Below are 16896 nucleotides of genomic sequence, written 5' to 3'. Positions count from 1 at the left end.
ACAGATATAGAGGAGCAGTGCTGCAGAGGAGGGCGCAGTTAGCTTTTCTCGTGCGTTGAGTAAGGGGACGTGGGGTCTGGGGAACGTTCAAAGAGGAGTTGATGATAACTGAGCATGGTTTTAAAGAACGAAGACAAGTTCTCTGAACAGGTTGGGGGAGGGGTATCCAGCCAGACGGAAGGGCACGTAAGGCCCACACATGAAGGAGCGTGATGTGTCTTGGCAAATGGGCCAGTTTTGCTTCAGCACAGTGGTGAAGGGATTTGGCCGGGCAGGAGCCCTGGAGAGTCCATCTGCAGGAGTTTGGTCTTTGTCCTGAAGGCTTTGGGGAAGCCAGTGGAGGTTTAAAGCAGTGAGGGACCTGCTGGAGCTGGCACGATCAGCTAGATGTACATTTTAGAAAGAGCTCCAAGGCTGAGGTGTAGAGAGGTGAACTGCAGGAGGGCAGGCCTGGACACAGGGAAGGCTGTCCTAATCCAGGAGACACCAGAGCAAGGGTGACGGTGACAGGGGCACGAGGGTTGTCAGGGAGGTGGAATCGAGCGACCGCAGTGACCTGCTGGATGTTCTGGAAACACTGTGCCACGGTCCCCTAGCTGTCCCCTGAGGGGAGATCTCAGGGTCACCCACAAAGTATGACCAGGGGCCACAGGTCTGGGGGCCAGGCCAGACTCTGCACGTACTCTCTGCGCAGAACCCCTGGAGCCCCCAGCCGTCAGGAAAGCACAGGTGGGTGTGATGGCTCGCAATGGAGTTTCTGCCACCTGGGATGCTTCGCTAAGGAGCTGGTGAGCAGAAAGGTGCCCTCTGGCTCTTGGGAGCAGTGAGCATTGCGGCTCAAGCCTCTGAGCTCCTTTGGCTCCATGGGAGGTGCCCTGATGAGTGGGCCACAGGCACCAGGTCCCACTGGGTCCCGTGCTTCCCGCTGTTCTCAGGTCACAGCCTTCTTTCATTGCAGAAAGCCTGAGAGCTCATACATTGCCTTCGTGAAGACTTGAAGGCAGGTATGGGACCGAGGTGTTTATCATTTCAACCTCTCCTCATCTGCAAGAAGCCTATTGGTCGCCAGCTAGCCCTCTGAAGTCATTCTGTCATTTCTCTGTCATTGTTGGCAGGCTGTGTGGGGAAGAGAAAGGACAGCCAGGGCCTTTGGGTCTAGTGCAGGTCAACACTCCAAGTTCCATTGGCATCTGCACTGTGAAATACTCAGAGGCCCATGTGCCCTCTGGGTTTTCCTTCGCACTCAACCAAGTGTTCGGTTCATAGCCAAGATGTGTCAGGCTTCCTGCCCCAGCTCAAATGCCATCTGAGTGTCTCGTCGCCCAGGCTGGGCCACAGCTGGCAGTCCCCAAATGCCAGGTGCCCCCAGTTCTGCTCTGATTAGAGGCAGAAGCCAGTCCGAGCCCATCTGCTCAGCCGTGACCGGGTGACGTTCCACTTCTCCGATGAGCGAGCAACGGAGCAGACTGAGCCAGGGTGGCGTGGTTGAGCGGCTCAGAAATCCCGGCTTCTATTTCAGCCCCCGTAGGTAGGTGACCACCGAGCCATCTCTTGTGCTTCCGTGTCCCCAGCTGCTAATCTCCTCAGAGGCCAGCTTTCTTTGGGCTTTTTATTTGACCCTTGAGATCTGAATGGCCTTGTCTTACCTCGCACATATGATGCAATCACGTGTCCAGAGCACTCCCTTTGTTTTCCTACCTAATCCTCTTTGCAGTCTTACAGGCGTGGACGGTGCTTTGCATTGTGCTGTCTGTTTGCAGATGGAGAAACAGAAGCTCAGAGAAATAGGTGACTTGTCCACGTTTACATGGCCAGTGAGTAGACTACTTACAACCTGCAGAGGGCCTAAGGGCGTTCTTGGCACTCTTTCCCCCTCGTCTCTAAAACCAGGGGCTCAGCTCAAATGCCGTCAGAGGCCAGACGGGTGATCGGTATGCCCAGGGCTTGGTGGCAGGGGAGGAGAAGGCCCACTCAAGGTGTGCTGCCCAGCTGCAGCCCATGGAGGGACGCCACCAGGAACGTGGCCCAGGATTTCAAAAAAGTTGGAAACCTGGATTTGTGGGAAGTGTCCTGATTTTTAAATGTTGGCAACTAATTTAGAAAAGAAAAAGAATTGTAGCCAAAGAAAATAAATCTGCTGGCCACTGTCTGGAATCTCAGCCCTATGTCATTGGGTCACTTGTCACTAACTGGCTTTCCTGTGGGTCCAATCCAGGGTTGAGGGGGAACTTCCGATGGACTTAGGGGAAAAGGAAGAGGAAACAGTTTGAGAAGCTGCTGGTGTATTTGCATCCGCTGGCCAAGCACTATGTAAATAGCTCCTCCGCCTGCATTTCCATTTTCCTCCTGGGTCACCATGAATTCTGGGGTTCTTGGGCGGTTCATTGCCTCGCTTCTTTTTCCAAAGTTTGAAATGACGACTGGTTGAAAGTATGTTCTTTGGTTGGGTTTTTCCTTGGTGATTTCACTCAGACACAGATGTGTCCTAATAATAGCCTTGAAAGTTAAGGGGAAGAAATTAGCCAGCTGGTTCTGTTCCCTAGAAGTGGTGTTCCAGTTCCTAAATGTGGGCCGTCCCCAGAGACCCGAGGGGCTGGGCCTGCGAGAGAGCTGGGGCCACTGTGAGACTCCAGAACCGCTCTATTGGACAGAGTTTATGCAGCTCTTGCTTCACCCAGGAGGGCAGCTCTCCTGCCTCATCCAGATGCCCAGCTCAGCAGCCACTCTCTTCATAAATTTGCAGACAACAGCACTCCCTCAACGCCTGCCTTTTCGCTGTGCCCAGAGGCCCGGAGCTTGGTGAGACCGAAACCCTGTCTGCCTGGAGCAGTCCAGTCCTCCCGGCATCTCTAGTTCCTGTGGTTCAGGCCACTGGCTGGAAGGACTCTCTGAGGTCATTCATCCCTCCGCCTCTTGTCATTCCAGGATACATGTTTCAGATAACCCACTCGCATCTCTCAATAATGTTTTGTTTCCCCAAACTCAGTGGGAAGGAGACCAACAGAGTCTTAAGAACCAGAGCATGCTGTAAGCCATACAGACAACAGGCTGACTTTGTGTGGGTCGGGCTTTAAGGCGGAGGGTGGGATACCTTAGGTAGAACACCTGGCTGCCGTCCCCGGACACCGCTGCTGTGTTTGTGGGTTAGTGTCTCTGTAAAGCTGAGGGAGTAGAGGAGGGACCAGCATAGGACACTTCTTCGCCCCTGTCTCTAACATAGGCGATTTTACTGCAGTTTTGAGAAAACCCATCCTGTCTGTCGTTATGCCAAGAGCTATATAAAATATCTGAATATAATATAAATGTTCATTCATTGTAACCTAAAGCATGAAGGGAAGGCAACAGTCATGGAGGGGTCCCTGTTTCCAGTGGGTAGGAGACCTCCCACTGCATCTGGGCATGCCTGGGGGAGGAGTGAAGGGCAGGACCCCAGGTCTGTCCCCTGATTGGGACACGAGCCTGGGTGAGCCCCTCTGTCCCTGTGTGCTTCTCTGGGAATGGGAAGTGAGTCTGCTGCCTACCTCTCGGGCCCTGAGAGGCTCATGCTACACGAGAAAGTGCTAAGTAAGCACTGCGGGCCCCAGTTGACAGAGATGCTCAGGGAAGGACGATGAGTCAATCTGTTTATGAAAATCACACATACTGACACACATGTCAAGATGACCCGGGGGACAGCCGCGTTCTGCGAGCTGACGAGTCTTGGGGGTTCACTGGTACGTCTTTTTGGCAACCCGTTTCCTGTGCCTCCCGCGGTCTACACGTGAACAGATGCATGACTGCTTAACTGCACAGCTCGGGTCAGGAGAGGGAGGGTGAGTGACTCATAGCAGAATTCAGAGTTGTGCCTCAGCCTCTGACGGGCAGGCCTGCAAAAGCTTCTTCAGAAAGCAGCCCGGGGTTTCTACTTCTCTCTACGAGTCTGCATTCCCATCTGCTGAGCGCCATTTAGCCACAGGCAAATCAGTGTCATCTGTCAGAAATATGAATCACACCAACATAGCTTGCTTGGAAATATTTTCTAAATATAGGAAAATATTTGATATTGCTTGTAAGTTCTCATGTGGTAGTCAGGCTCTTCCTGAAAAGTTTCCTTGATAGAAATTCTTTACGTGGGAGTTCCCAAAAGTCTGGCTTTGGAGTCAGTCCAGTGTAACCCCCTTATCAAACCTCTTACAAGCCTTTTCTGGCAGTATTTTGTCTTGGTCTGAGAAGTAAACTTTTAGCAGACTGGTCGAGGAAATCTTGTCCTTTTCTACTATGTCCAGTAGTATCCTCAGCCTTTTAAATTTATAACCTGAAGGTTTTCAATCTTAGCGAATATCTGAAGAAACACACAGGAGAATTACAGAGCTGCTAACACAGGAAAGGTTTGTGTCTGTAAGCAGGGCTATGCTCACGAGAGCTACAGGGAGAGAAGGACATTTTAGATTCTTCAACATTTTGCAGAAAACTTCCTTTCAGATTCCTGACTTTTAAAATGTCATCTTCCAGCCTGGGATAAAGAAATCTGTTTCCACGTGGGCCTGGGTCCTGTTGCCTGATCAAGTCTCCTGGGGAACAAGCAGAGTGACTTGTTCCCTCCGTCTCCTGGGGAACTGTCCTGGGGTCGAGTCTCCTGGGGAACAAGCAGAGTCTCCTGGGGCATGAGGGGGTTGAGAGGGGAGGGTCTGCAGGAAACAGAAGAGCAGCTTGTGGCTTCTTGGCGAGGTTGCCGCCTCATCAGCTGTCTTTCACACCCAGCTTAAAAGTGGCTCCTGGGCATTCTGGACTTGCAGAAAGCTTATGTTTAAGGCAAGCCCCAAGCTCTGCGGCGTTCCTTTCATGGCTTGTTGGAGGACCCACTTCCTGCCGGCTGTGGTCTTCACCTCTGCCTCTCCTTTCCTCATGGAAAGGTACGATTCAAAGGCCAGGGCTGGGGGGAGAGGAGGAGATCAGACCATGCTGCTAACTTCTGAGCCAACACAGAGCCTCCTCCCCTGTGTTTTATCCCACGTTCAGGCTCTGGCCCTCACGGGCTTAGACATCAGACAGGACACATGGGAGATACGCCATACTCACCTTCACTGAGCGCTTCTGTCTGTGTAGCAGGCGCTGCACGTCAAGAATTGAAAACAACCCTGCAGGATGGATGGTGTTCCCACTTTACAGAAGCTCAGAGAGGTTTGGTAACTTGCCTAATGCCACCAGCCAGGATCCAAACAGGATCTAAACAGTACTTAAACCTGGGTGTATCTGGTTATAAGGTTACAGGTTACAGGTGACAAGAAACCAGGTAACCCAGCAGAATGGCTAAGAGCTTGGACCCTGGAGCCAGACTGCCTGGGTTCAAATTCTGGCTGTGCCACTTCCCATCTATAGAACCTTGGGCAGGTTGCTTAATCTCTGTGTGCCTCCATGTCCCCATCTGTAAAATGGGGTAACGTGTGGGGCTGGGGGCGTGGGGGTGCCTGGTATTTCCAGACCTTCAGTGCCAGTTGTCTGCTGGCCAGTGAGGACCTCTAGTAAATTTCCACCCTCTGGAACTCAGCTTTGTTTTTTTGCATTCTACCAAAGTAAAAATAAAATCTCTGGGGAGGGGTGGAAGAGGCGAACGGAGGGAAGGGGTCTGGTGTGCGTTGCAGGGGTGGCCCCCGCCAGCTGGGCAGAGCCCCGGATGCCCTTTCCCAGAGGAAAGGCTGAGCCTCTCTGTCCATTAGGAAGCCAGCTGCTAGAGGCCACCCCCCCACCCCCACCCCCAGGGCTCTTCCCCGGCCCCCAGCCACTCCCAGTTTCCTGCTATTGTTGGTCCCCCAGCCTCTCCTCCCAGCAGCCTTTGAGGCCCTGACAGGCTCCCGGTGTGAGAGGTTTGCTAGGCCTCTGTGTGCACCAAAGCATTTCCTATGCCTTCTGCTGCTTCCTCTCTCACCTCTTTCCTCCAGGCCTCCATTATTTTTAGTTCTAAAGAGGATGGAATCCAGGAGGGAGGAGGAGCCCAGTGAGTGACCTTCTGGAGCAGAGATGGAGCATTTGCTGGGCCCTGCCCAACAGGGAGTGTTAGAGGCATTTCCATTTTGGGTGAAGGATACCTCCATTCTTGAGTAACCAAAAAAAAAAGGCTGTTTTGGCAAGACTGGGGACCCCTTTGAGGCCAGCTCCTGCAAAATTAGGAAAAGGGAAGGAGCGTGGGTCTGGAACAGTCACTAGTGGAAGTGCTTTCTTTGCTGGGTTGACTAACCTGAGTGAAAGAAGGGGGTGGGCCTTCAAACCCTCACCTGTACATATGAAGAGACCCCTGGGGCCTGGGGCTGCCAGCTGTCCAGGAGCCTTGGGCATGTGGAGAGAACTCCAGGCCCCCAAGGCTCCAGGAAGTTCCCTCAAGTATGCCACTCCTGCTCTCTGGAGATGTCTTTGGAAAAATCCAGGCTTGAGCAGGTGAGCGTAAGGAATTTCAGCTTTTAGGAGCTGGGATGTGGCACACCCCCTTGCTATGCGCTGGACCTGTAAAGTTTTCTAAAGTTTTCTTATCAGTCAGATAGTGCTGTACATCCACTGTGTGTGCAGCCTGGGGACGGGTGCGCGGAGAGTAAGGGCGCATACAGCAGTGCCAGAACAATTCCCAGTTCTCCAGAAGCTTACCCTCTTCTGCTGGGAGACACGGCACTGTACGGAAGAATCACAAAACACCTCACCCTGTCCTGCTATGGGGAGGATTCCAGAAATGGCACGTGGCTGGAGTGTGGTCTGAGTTGTGCGGGGAAGGTAGGTCCAGCTCACAAAGTCCGGCGGAATCAGCTGGAGGGATAGGTAGGATGTAGATCAATGCGAGGGAGGAGTGGGAACGCGGCAGGCAGAGCACCTGCAAGAGCAGAGACCTGGGGGTGGGGCAGGTAGGGGACAAAAGATGGCCAGCCTCACTGGATCGGAGAGGACACCTGAGAGAATGAGTGTGGGGAGTGAGCAAAGAAAGGTGGGTGGGGGTGGCCCTGTGCTCCTGCTGGGGCCTCACTCCCTCCTGTGGGTGTTCAGGGAGTACTCGGTGGGTAGGGCCCTGGGGCAGCCTCGTCTGGCAGGGATTCTGGCTGACGATAGGCGAGGGAGAGCGGCCATGCTGGAGGACCCCTGGGTGCTGCCCTTGGCCTAGAAACTGGGTCTGTAGTTGCGACCGGAAGAAGGCAGCTAATCAGGAGAGAACAGCTAAGCAGCCACTCAGGCTTTTCCTGGCTTTGGCCAGAATGTGCTGCCAGGAGTTGACTGACCAAGATGGTTTCCCTCAGAAACAGCCCAGCTGCCATTGTAAAACAGGCGCCAGAGGTCCTGAGTAGGTCTACACTCTCAACCTGCAGCACAGCAGTCATCAATCTGATTAGGGGTGGAGTGGACACAACACTCCCCCTGCAAATACAGAGCACATCCCTGCCTCTCACACCTACAGTGGCCAAGGGGTCCCAGCCTACAGGCGCTGGGGAGGGCCAACCATCTCGTTGTGCCCTAGACCAGCCATTGCTTCTGAGGGAGCCACTTCACCCACTCCTCCACTCGCGGGTCCTCAGGACGGGGAGGAAAAGCTTGTGTCCAGCCATAAACTCGGCACCAGGTGTTCGGAACCACCCCGCTGGTGGGACCATCACAGGAGGGAGGTAGGAATTAAACATTACTCGGGCCTTTTTCGAAAAGTGTTTTTGCATTTGGTTTTTAGGAGAATTCTCTTGTTTGTTAAAGGGGGCAGGCGGTGAGCCTTGCAATCCAGACTCTTATTTTTAGCCGGAGGTACCTGTCCTGCCAACTCCTTGGGCTTAATTTTTCCGATCATTGGTGTCTTGGTTTTGAAAGGCCTTGCCTCCTCCCCTCCAAGCTTGCAGCTCACTTTTGGCAGGGGCAGGTTTCACTTTTGGCCCCAGCCAGATTTCTAACCAGGGCTCCAGGAGGGAGCTAGAGAGCCAGGGGCCCCTACCTGCCTGGGCTTGCACCCAGCTGCCGAACACAATGAACAAAGCTGGCCAGCCTCGGCCTGGGAGAAGCACAGGCTTTCCCCCAGAGAAGGGAAGAAAGATCTCCAGGGAAACCCTAACTGCTGCTTTAGAAAGACCAAAAGAAGGGAGAGAAAAAAAAACAGCATTTTTTCCAAACATGGACAAGTCAATGACTTTCACTCAGACTTTTGCAAGTGCTAAACAAAGGCACTGAAACAGGACAACCTTCCTCAGGCGGGGGTGCTTTTCATCCACTTTCCACGCAGTGTTGAATGTGCCTTCCCGGAGTGTGTCCTAGTGAGACTGTTCTGGAAGCGGACTTGAAAGGAGGGCAGAGCAGGTCTTTATTCAGCCCTCCCCCATCTGGAAGGTCACTCTTTTGACAAAGAACTTGCTGTTTATCTGAGGCTATTTTTCAACAAGGGGAGAGGCAGATAGCCCTGGGAAGCAAGAGAGGATGGGGGCCCAGTTATCCTGTTGGCTGAAACAAAACAAAATCCCCGGAATTAAATGGTGCGAACCAGGAAGCTGTGTGACCTTAGGAATTTACTTAACCTATCTGAGCATATGTCATCCTTTGCAGAATGGAGATAACAGTATCTCCAGTGCTGTAAGTGAGGATTATATGAAGTTTTCGCATAGTCAAATGCCTAGTAATATGTGATTTCTTCGCGTCTTTACCCCACAAGCCAAGTTACCACCAGTCACCACCACACACGCACATGCACACATGTGCAGCAAAGCAAAGAATTCTGGCAGTATTGTTTTGGAAAGTCATAAGGTCCACAGACAATTTCCTTTTTTTGACATTTTAGAGATTTCCCCTCATATCTTTCACTCTTAAAAAAAAATGGAGAGTCTTTATAATGATCTAATGGTGAAAGTTAGCCAACTGATCACACTATTTAAATAAAAAAGGAAGTGCTGGAGGAAAAAGTGCAAATTGAAGGAACGAGTGAGGTGGGAAAGAGGTTTTAAGAAGAGTATATAAACCCCTGTGTAAAAACGAAATTCGTTCAGCCCCAAAATACTGTTCTTCAGTGTTGCCTAGCGGAGTTCCACATACGTGGAATGGAGTTATTTGGGAAACTCTTCTCGCTTTGGCAAGTTGACTGACCTTCTGACCCAGAAACTGGTATCGAGACACCTGGGCTCTGACTCTCCCTGAGTCACAGGAGCCGTCCTGTGGGTTCCCCGCCGCCCTGAGCATCCAAAGGGAAGTATTGTAAGCAATTAATCACACAATTAGCTCATCTTTGCCACTGGCAATGCTCTGACCCTCTGGAAGTGCCCAGTTGGATTCTTGCCCATCTATGGTGGCTTGGAGGAGAAAACTGTTTTCAATGTAAAAAAACAGACACAGAAGTCAAAACAGAGTGAACCTCGACAACGGGCCCGTCCCATGGCAGTCTCCAGAGCACCTGTATAGATGTGTGATGACCTTCTATACAGGTGGAGGCATGCGCGATGCTATGGTGCCCAGTTCACAGATGGGAACACTGAGGTGGGAGAGCAAGGGATCATTCTAACTACAAAACCGGACTGTGCTTCACTTCATCACACTGCCTCCTGGAGAAGTCCAGCACTATGGCCTGCCTTTCCAGCTCAGAGGCAGGGGATTTTAGACAGAATCCAGACAGAGTGGAAGGAATATGTCACTGCAGCCTTAATTGGCAGAGCGATGGTGGTTCTGGCCAGTGAGGGGAGCTGGAGGGAAGGCCGCTGTGTGGGGTGAACGTGGGATTGGGAGTCGCTGTCTTCAAGAGGCCTGCTTCTCTGCGGCGGTCCAGGCATCGCTGCGGCTGAAGGAGCAGAGCGGCAGGGGCCCTGATGAGAAATGCAGCAGAGCCCCCACCTGCTTAGAACTTGCTTCAGGAGTCTCTGCCCAGGTCCCGATGGGCAGACACAGCCCCTCACACGCAAGGCTTGGCTCAGCCTGGTGGCCTCTCAGGGTCCCCCAGCAAAGGTTTGCTGAGTGCCTGCTGGGCCAGATGCTGGGGGCTCCTAGCTCTGAGAAGACTTAGACTCACCCAGATAAGAGCTGGGGAGCACGTGTGCCCAGGACACTTTGGGGGAGCACCCAGGAGGGGCAGCTGGGACAGAGGAAGGGTCTGGGGAAAGAGGGGTCTGAGCTGCATGGGGGTGTCTGAGTCCTATGCCTCTGTGGCCGTGCTTGTGGAAAATCCCTGATGGAGACGCAGACACCCTCGGAGGCATCTGAGGGGAGGTGGGGAGGGGCATATGGAGTCGGAAGTCGCCTGCAGAATCCTACAGGCCTGAGAGAGTATGTGTGTTGTGAACTGCAGACCCTTCCGTGTGTGGGTGGGGGTGGGGCACGAGGCCTGCTAAACACCCTCACAGCGAGGAGGCAACTGCCCCCAATGTCACTCCCTCCTTCCCCCCGTCACCCCAAACTGCATGGAGAAACACGCGTTTGGTTTGGAGGTGCAGGCGGGGGCTAGGCAGAAGATAAGAAGCATCCCCACAGGGCACGGTGGCTGGGCCGAGTCCCTGGGGCTGGCCCTGGGCAGCTCACCCTCCTGTGGGGGAGAGTGGACAGGCACCTGGCTCAGACACCCCCGGGGCCGGGCGGGCGGTTGGGGGGGAGCTTCCTCAAGGCCACACCCTGAGGAATGTGTGACGCTGAACGAGGGGAGGGCTGAGGACTGATGACCATCCTTGTCTCACTGCCAGGGCTTTTTGGGGGGCTGTTGGGAGCGCCCCAGGGAAAGCCTCAGGTGCCTGTGGCTTTTGAGCCCTGCCCTGCCCCCAGTACTGAAGAGCAGTGCAGAAACCTGTGGTCATCAGCAGGCCCAGGGCCACCCGTCACCACCGAAAAGCAGGGCTGTTTTACACCCCAGGAAGCAGGGCCGACTTCCTGGGTGTGAGAGCAGGGCAGTCACAGCGGGCCCTCGCAGGGGCTCCACGTTTGGTTCATGCTCTGCCATCTCCATCTTGACATTCTTACTAAGTTTTGGATGGAGGGGCTTATATTTTCATTTTGCACAGGGCTCTGTGTTTCGTGGAGCTGATTCTGACGGTAGCTAAAGCGTTCTGTGAGTGGGGTGGCCAGAGGTCCCCTCACCCCCAGCCTCGGCTCTGGGTCCCCGCTTCACCTCTGTCCTCCTCCTCCTCTTCCCCTCCAGTCCTTTTGGCCTGTTTCATAGAAGACAAAAGCCACTCGTGAGGTTATTATCTCAGTCAGCCCTTTTATTTGTTTAAGGCAACATTTACCCAGGAGTCATTACTCTCATGCAAAGGGAGGCTTGGACTCTGGTTTAGATAAACACATAGCATCAGAGACATTGCCCACGCTCCTCCCTTGGGAAACCTGGGCCCCGGCAGCCCCACAAGCCAGTAGGTCGCTTCTGCCCTGGGCTGTCAAGGGCTCTGGGCAACTCCAAGTCCAGGGTCAGAGGTGGGTGAAGAGCCACCAACCCGGAGGCTCCGTGACCTCACGGCCCGTCAGGAAGCCCGTGCATGCTGAGACTCCAGGTGTTGAGTGAAGGAGCTCGCCCCATGTAGGTGCTGGCTTCTAGAGAGCAGATTGACATCTGCTGTGAGGCCAGAACTCTTCAGGCAAAGAGGAGGAGGAAAAGGAGATACGGAGTATCGTGCCCTGAGCCTCTCAAGGGTGTTGGTCCTCCTGGCAGGTGACACAGGGGGCGTGGAGTCTGAGCTGCTGGGACAGGTTGGCTGGCTGTGGCTGGAGAAGGCGGGGCGGGTGTTTGCCCAGTTCTGAAACTCACTTTCCCTGGGCCTTCTGTCATCCCAACCATAAAGAGGGCTGGGGTTTCAGTTGTTGCAGGTGTTTTTCTCCCAGTACAAATCTCTCTCCACATTCTCTGAATGTTTCAGCACCTGTTGAGTCAGGTACAAGGGGAAGGAACTACCCAGAGCACTTCAGAACAGCAAACATCTCCAGGCTACTCTGGGTTGTAAATGACCCCATTGTCCCATCCACCCAATCTGGCTGTTTTCTGGTCCTTTTCTCTTAAACTGCTCTGAGTGATTTGGGGTCCTGCCTTTCCTTGCACAGCCCGAGGATCGGACAAGACTCCACGTCTGACAGGGTGAAGTCAGGGCTGTAACAAAAGCTATCAGTAGGCACTGCCCTGCACTCAGGTAGAAAACAGGGCAAACCGAAGCTAGTGCTTATTTAACCCAGAGTGAGTCACCTAGGGGTTTCGGTAGCTGGGTCTTCTCCAAGCCCATAAACCCCAGGTGTCACCTTAAAAACCTCACTCTGGTCTTCAGTGGGCTTAACCACCCAACTCAGAATCAAGGTAAATGCCGTGTGTCCCCAGCCCACCCCTGTGGCCCTTTACCTGCTCAGCAGGTCATCAGGCTGGTGGTGCTTTCCTTTCCCTTGATGTGGTCCCAAGAATCCCAAGTGCAGGATCCCACTTGGGATTCCACAGTCTAGAAGCCTTTAGCTGGTCTGATCTGACCAGAAGTTAAGCCAAAAATGGCACCTGCCCAGCCTTGAATGGGATGTCCCTGGGTTTTGGTGGCTGGCTCCAGACCATCTCCCAAAGGCAAGGAGCACTCACGGGTGGGGGCCCTCGCTTCCCGATAAGCACGGTCACTGGGGAATCGGTTTGAGGTTCCCAGTGCAAGCCAGCACCTATTGGCCGGGGCAGAGAGTGGAATGACTTTGGTGAAACAACCTAACTTGCTGAGCCCTGGATTCTTCATCTTACAGAGAAAACACCCCTACCTATTATCAGGTGGTTATGAAGGTCAGACATGAGGCTATAAAGTGCCCAGTCCAGCGCCGGTCACATAGTAAGAGCTCTGAAAGTGGTAAGAGTCATTCGTGCAAACACCAGCGTGGCAGGCAGGGTGGCGTACATGTTACATATCTAGGGAAATGAGCTCTCCCAGCTTCCAGTGAGCTGCCCGTGGAGACCTGTCAGGCATCTGAAACTTTGGGGACATTCCAGGAAGGGTCAGCAGAGGGTATTCAGAGACTGGGGGGAGGTGATGAAGGAACAGGACCCGTGAAATCAGTAGGCAGCCAACACTGCCCCAAGGGAGGGGACCAGGTGCCCTTTGCTACACCATGTTCAACGCACCTGAGGGCTGCTTTTGTATTTCGCGAAGCTCAGCTTGAGAAGTCGGAGACCTGGGAGTGTGGTCTGATTTCAGAGCAGTGACTGAGGCTATTGAGAAATCTCCCAGGAGAGGAAAGGGAGACGGTCAAGCTGAGAAGAAGCAATTCTTCTGGATGGGATGCTTCCAGATTGTGGGAGTGCCCTCCTTTCTTGCCTCCTCACCTGCCATTGCTGCGGGGAAAGGCCTGGCATCCAGTTCTGAGGACCGTGGCTTCCTCCAATGAAGGGCTTAAAGGGAAACTGTAAACCAGCTGGTCCTTACCCACCACCTGGAAAGCAGCTTCTACCTAGAGTCGGTTTAGTGCCTGAATGGGGGCTGTGGTCGCCGGGCCATCGGAAGGGAACTGATAAATCTGAAATTGTCTCCTGCCTTGTCACTTGTCTCTGCCCCTATGGGCTGGGGAGAGGGGAGAGTGGGTTACCGGCGTCCTTCTTTCCCAGGCCTGGTCCTGGACCTGGAAGTGCCTTTTCTGTGTAATGTTTGGCAACCACATGAGGCACTGCCTGGGTGCTGCTATTTAAAACCACGGGAAAAACCCCTGTGTGCTGCTGCCAGCAGAGAGTGAAGTCCCCTGCTGTGCGGGCCGGCCCCAGTGGAATATTCCACTGCCCTCCGCAGCGCAGGGCGGCTGTGGGATGGAAGGCTCTCATGGCCGTGGGATGCGGGGCCCCTTTTTGTGTTGAAGAAATGCTTCCTCGTGGAGGAGGGATGGGAAAGAGGAAGCCGAACAGAAAATGCCCCACTTATTCCAAGCTCAGTGATGTTGGAAGGGTCTTGCATCCTGTGAACTCTCAGAGAAACCCCTCAAGCACCCCTTTCCTTGCTGGACCCCTGATCTTTAGCCTCTGAAGAAAGGTCCGGGATCCAGAGGTTTCACAGCTTGAGATGCCCCTGTTGGGCCCAAGCCTCGCTGTTCTCATGTAGCGTCTGTTCCCTCCGGCCTCCCAGGGTTACAGGTCACAGGCCCAGTGGGTCCCTGTGGGTCTCAGGAGGACTGCATCCCGACACGGTGGTCTGAGACCACCCCGAGGCTCCATGGCCTTTATTCCTTGGTAACTATGGCAGCACCTCTGCTCAGCTTCCGGGGTAACTTCAGAGACATCCTCCCCCGCCACCTGTTCCCTAAACAAAGAACTAAGACTCTTCCACAAACACCCCATAATTTTCTAATGGCTTTACCTCCTGGCATTAGGAATCAGTGTATTCTCCCCATTTTACAGGTAAGACCCTCCGGGAGGGTCAGGACTTGTTCAAGGTCCGTCAGTGAGGAGGGGACAGAGCCAGGACTCAGGCCCAAGGGGGCCTGGCGCCCCCACACCACACTGCCCTGAGTCCAGGCTTCTCGGCCCAGTGTCCAGAGCCGGCCTCACCCACTCCCCTCATCTCCCCTGGCTTCCAGCTCCCAGTCTCAGCAGATCTGGTCCCAACTGCCCCAAATCCCTGTGTCAGGCCTCTGTTCCCACAGCCCCCTGTTTGCAATGTCTCCATTCCCTCCGCTCTGGGTCTTTCCCCAACTGCCTCCGTTGCGTGCCGCCTCTAGGGCCTTCCTTCCTAGCCGTCATCAGACTTTGCAGGGCCCCTCCCTGGCCCTGGGACACATTATCCCTGGGTCTTCTGTTGCCACCAAGTCTACAAATGAAAGGTGAAATGACACCTTACAGCTGGGTGTGGTGGTCCTCCCTAGTCTTCCTCTGAGGGACCATGGCTCTTGGGATGTGGGACGTCATTTTCCAGAGTCCTAGAGTGTCCGTCAGTCCAGGGAGCCTGGTGGACCAGCTGTCCATCCCTCACTAGAGCAGTGTGGGTTTAGTTCCCTGAGGGGTGGCATGGAATGAGGTCAGCCATGGATTGAGATCACTCTGCCCTCCCCACTTCCTACCCCGGGACCCGTCAGACCCTCGTCCTCTCTGAGCTTCATTGCAGGGACGTGACTAGCATGTGGTGACCGGTTGTGCACTTTTCCTCTGCGCCTACCTTAATGTCTTCCCCATGCGTCCACAAGCCACCGCTTGGCTCATCTCATATAATTAGGTTTTTCCATTGTTGCTTCAGCATTGTCTGCCCCGATTGTTTGTGCAGCCTTCTGGGCTCTTAGATAAGAAATGCCCCACCTTCCTTCGCCTTCTTTGGCAATCACCATCAGAAGGATCTAGGACAAACACCCTTGTCAGTAAAGGCCCAGCCCTTTTGTCACATGGCCTGGCAGAGCGCTACCCTCCCCTTAAGATACGCTAGGTCTTGGTGGTAGGGTGAGGGCTTCTGGGATGGGGATAACACTTGCCAGCTTCAGGAGGGAAATAGTCTTCTCCTTAAACAGATTTTTAACTTGAAAACTTGATGACAGAAGCAACGTACCCTCAAAAGAGAGAACGAAAAACAAAGGAAGCTGATTTAACCTTGATTCAACCTTGGGCTCCAGCAGCCTCTGTCCCTCCAGCTCTCCCCTGGGGTGGCTGCTGGCAGCTGTGGGACAGGGCGTGAGTGAAGAGATGAAACTTCAGGGTCTCCCTGTCAAGCAGGAACCCTCCTCAGCCGCTTTTGTGCCATTCCTGGCTTCTCCTTCTTTCCAGCGCGTGGTTTTTAACTCTGTGGTTTGGCTGCTCAGGGATCCGCTTTCTCAGGAACACGAAATGCTTCTCAGTTCAGGTTCTTGTCACCGCGTCAGGGGCTCGTGTGTTTGGGAACACACATTTGATTTTCATCTCTGTGGCCCATTCCTGTTCAAGTTAACGTAGGGATACTTTTTTTTTTCCTAGAGCAATGTTTACTGCTGGGGAAGAAAAAGGATTTTTTAAAAAAAAGTCGTTGAGGGTTTAAATGCTAGCTTTATCACCAGCACGGAGGCTCAGGTTCTACAAATGACAGTAATGGCCTTGCATACTTGTTGTGAAAATAAGAAGGTGTTCAGTGAATGTTAGTTCTCCTTTCTGCCCAGGCAGCCTCTCCTATGTGCATGCGCGCGCACACACATACACAGGCGCACACACACACACATGCACACACCCAGTTTTTACTTAAGAAACATCCTGAGAAGGAGAAGTGCAGTGAAGGGGGCAGACCTGCAGGGTTCTCACCCCTGTGCTGTCCCTGGGGAACTCCCTTTAAAAATCTCTCTTCAAATCACTTGCAGGCAAGAGATGCCTCTGTTGCCACCGCATCTCCAAATGAAATGGGAAATGACATTCCAGCTGGGTGTGGTGGCCCTCTCTAGTCTTCCTCTGAGGGGCCATGGCTTTTGGGATGTGGGACGTCATTTTCCAGAGTCCTAGAGTGTTCGTCTGTCCAGGGAGCCTGGTGGACCAGCTGTCCATCCCTCACTAGACAGATGAGGGGTTGTGAAGGGCAGTGTGTGTTTAGTTGTTCCCTGATGGGGTGGCATGGGATGGGGTCCACTCTGGATTGACAGCATTTGCACCCCCTCCTTGCACCGCCACTGGAACCTGTAAGACCCTGGTCCTCTAAGGTCTCCTTGCTTCTGGGCGTTTTGCTCAGCCTGTTGATAAAAACGGACTTTGCCAATCCCGCTCTGACACTCCTCTGCATGGATGACAGAGACGATGTCCCTGGAGTCGCCGGGGACGCCCACACTGCACTGTGGGCCCATCCCTTGGCATCCTGTGACCACCAGCAGGAGCAGCCTTGCTCTGAATTCATCCTAACCAGAAAGTAGTTGTTCTCTTTCTAACGTAGAGCTTCTCATTTGTTTTTTTCTAGAGCAAATCATGGAGGAAAATAAAAAACATGGTGCACTGGTCTCCCTTTGTCATGTCCTTCAAGAAGAAGTACCCCTGGATCCAGCTGGCGGGACACGCAGGTACTGCAGCTCTCC

The 16896-nt window shown here is 53.6% G+C and overlaps 1 protein-coding gene across 2 annotated transcripts in view; it reads left to right on the top strand.

The window, feature by feature from the left end:
- The window catches only part of ITPKB (inositol-trisphosphate 3-kinase B), a 92743-nt gene that overhangs the window by 62604 nt on the left and 13243 nt on the right, over window positions 1–16896 (top strand). For both annotated transcript variants that reach the window (XM_033099700.1, XM_033099701.1), the window contains exon 3: window positions 16782–16881. In XM_033099700.1, the coding sequence (XP_032955591.1) occupies window positions 16782–16881 (100 nt within the window). The remainder of the gene's footprint in view (window positions 1–16781; window positions 16882–16896) is intronic.

This window comes from Rhinolophus ferrumequinum, chromosome 27 (assembly GCF_004115265.2).
Source record: "Rhinolophus ferrumequinum isolate MPI-CBG mRhiFer1 chromosome 27, mRhiFer1_v1.p, whole genome shotgun sequence".
Classification (NCBI taxonomy): Eukaryota; Metazoa; Chordata; class Mammalia; order Chiroptera; family Rhinolophidae; genus Rhinolophus; species Rhinolophus ferrumequinum.
Note: the sequence above shows the minus strand (reverse complement) of the source record. Positions and strands in the feature narration are given on the sequence as shown.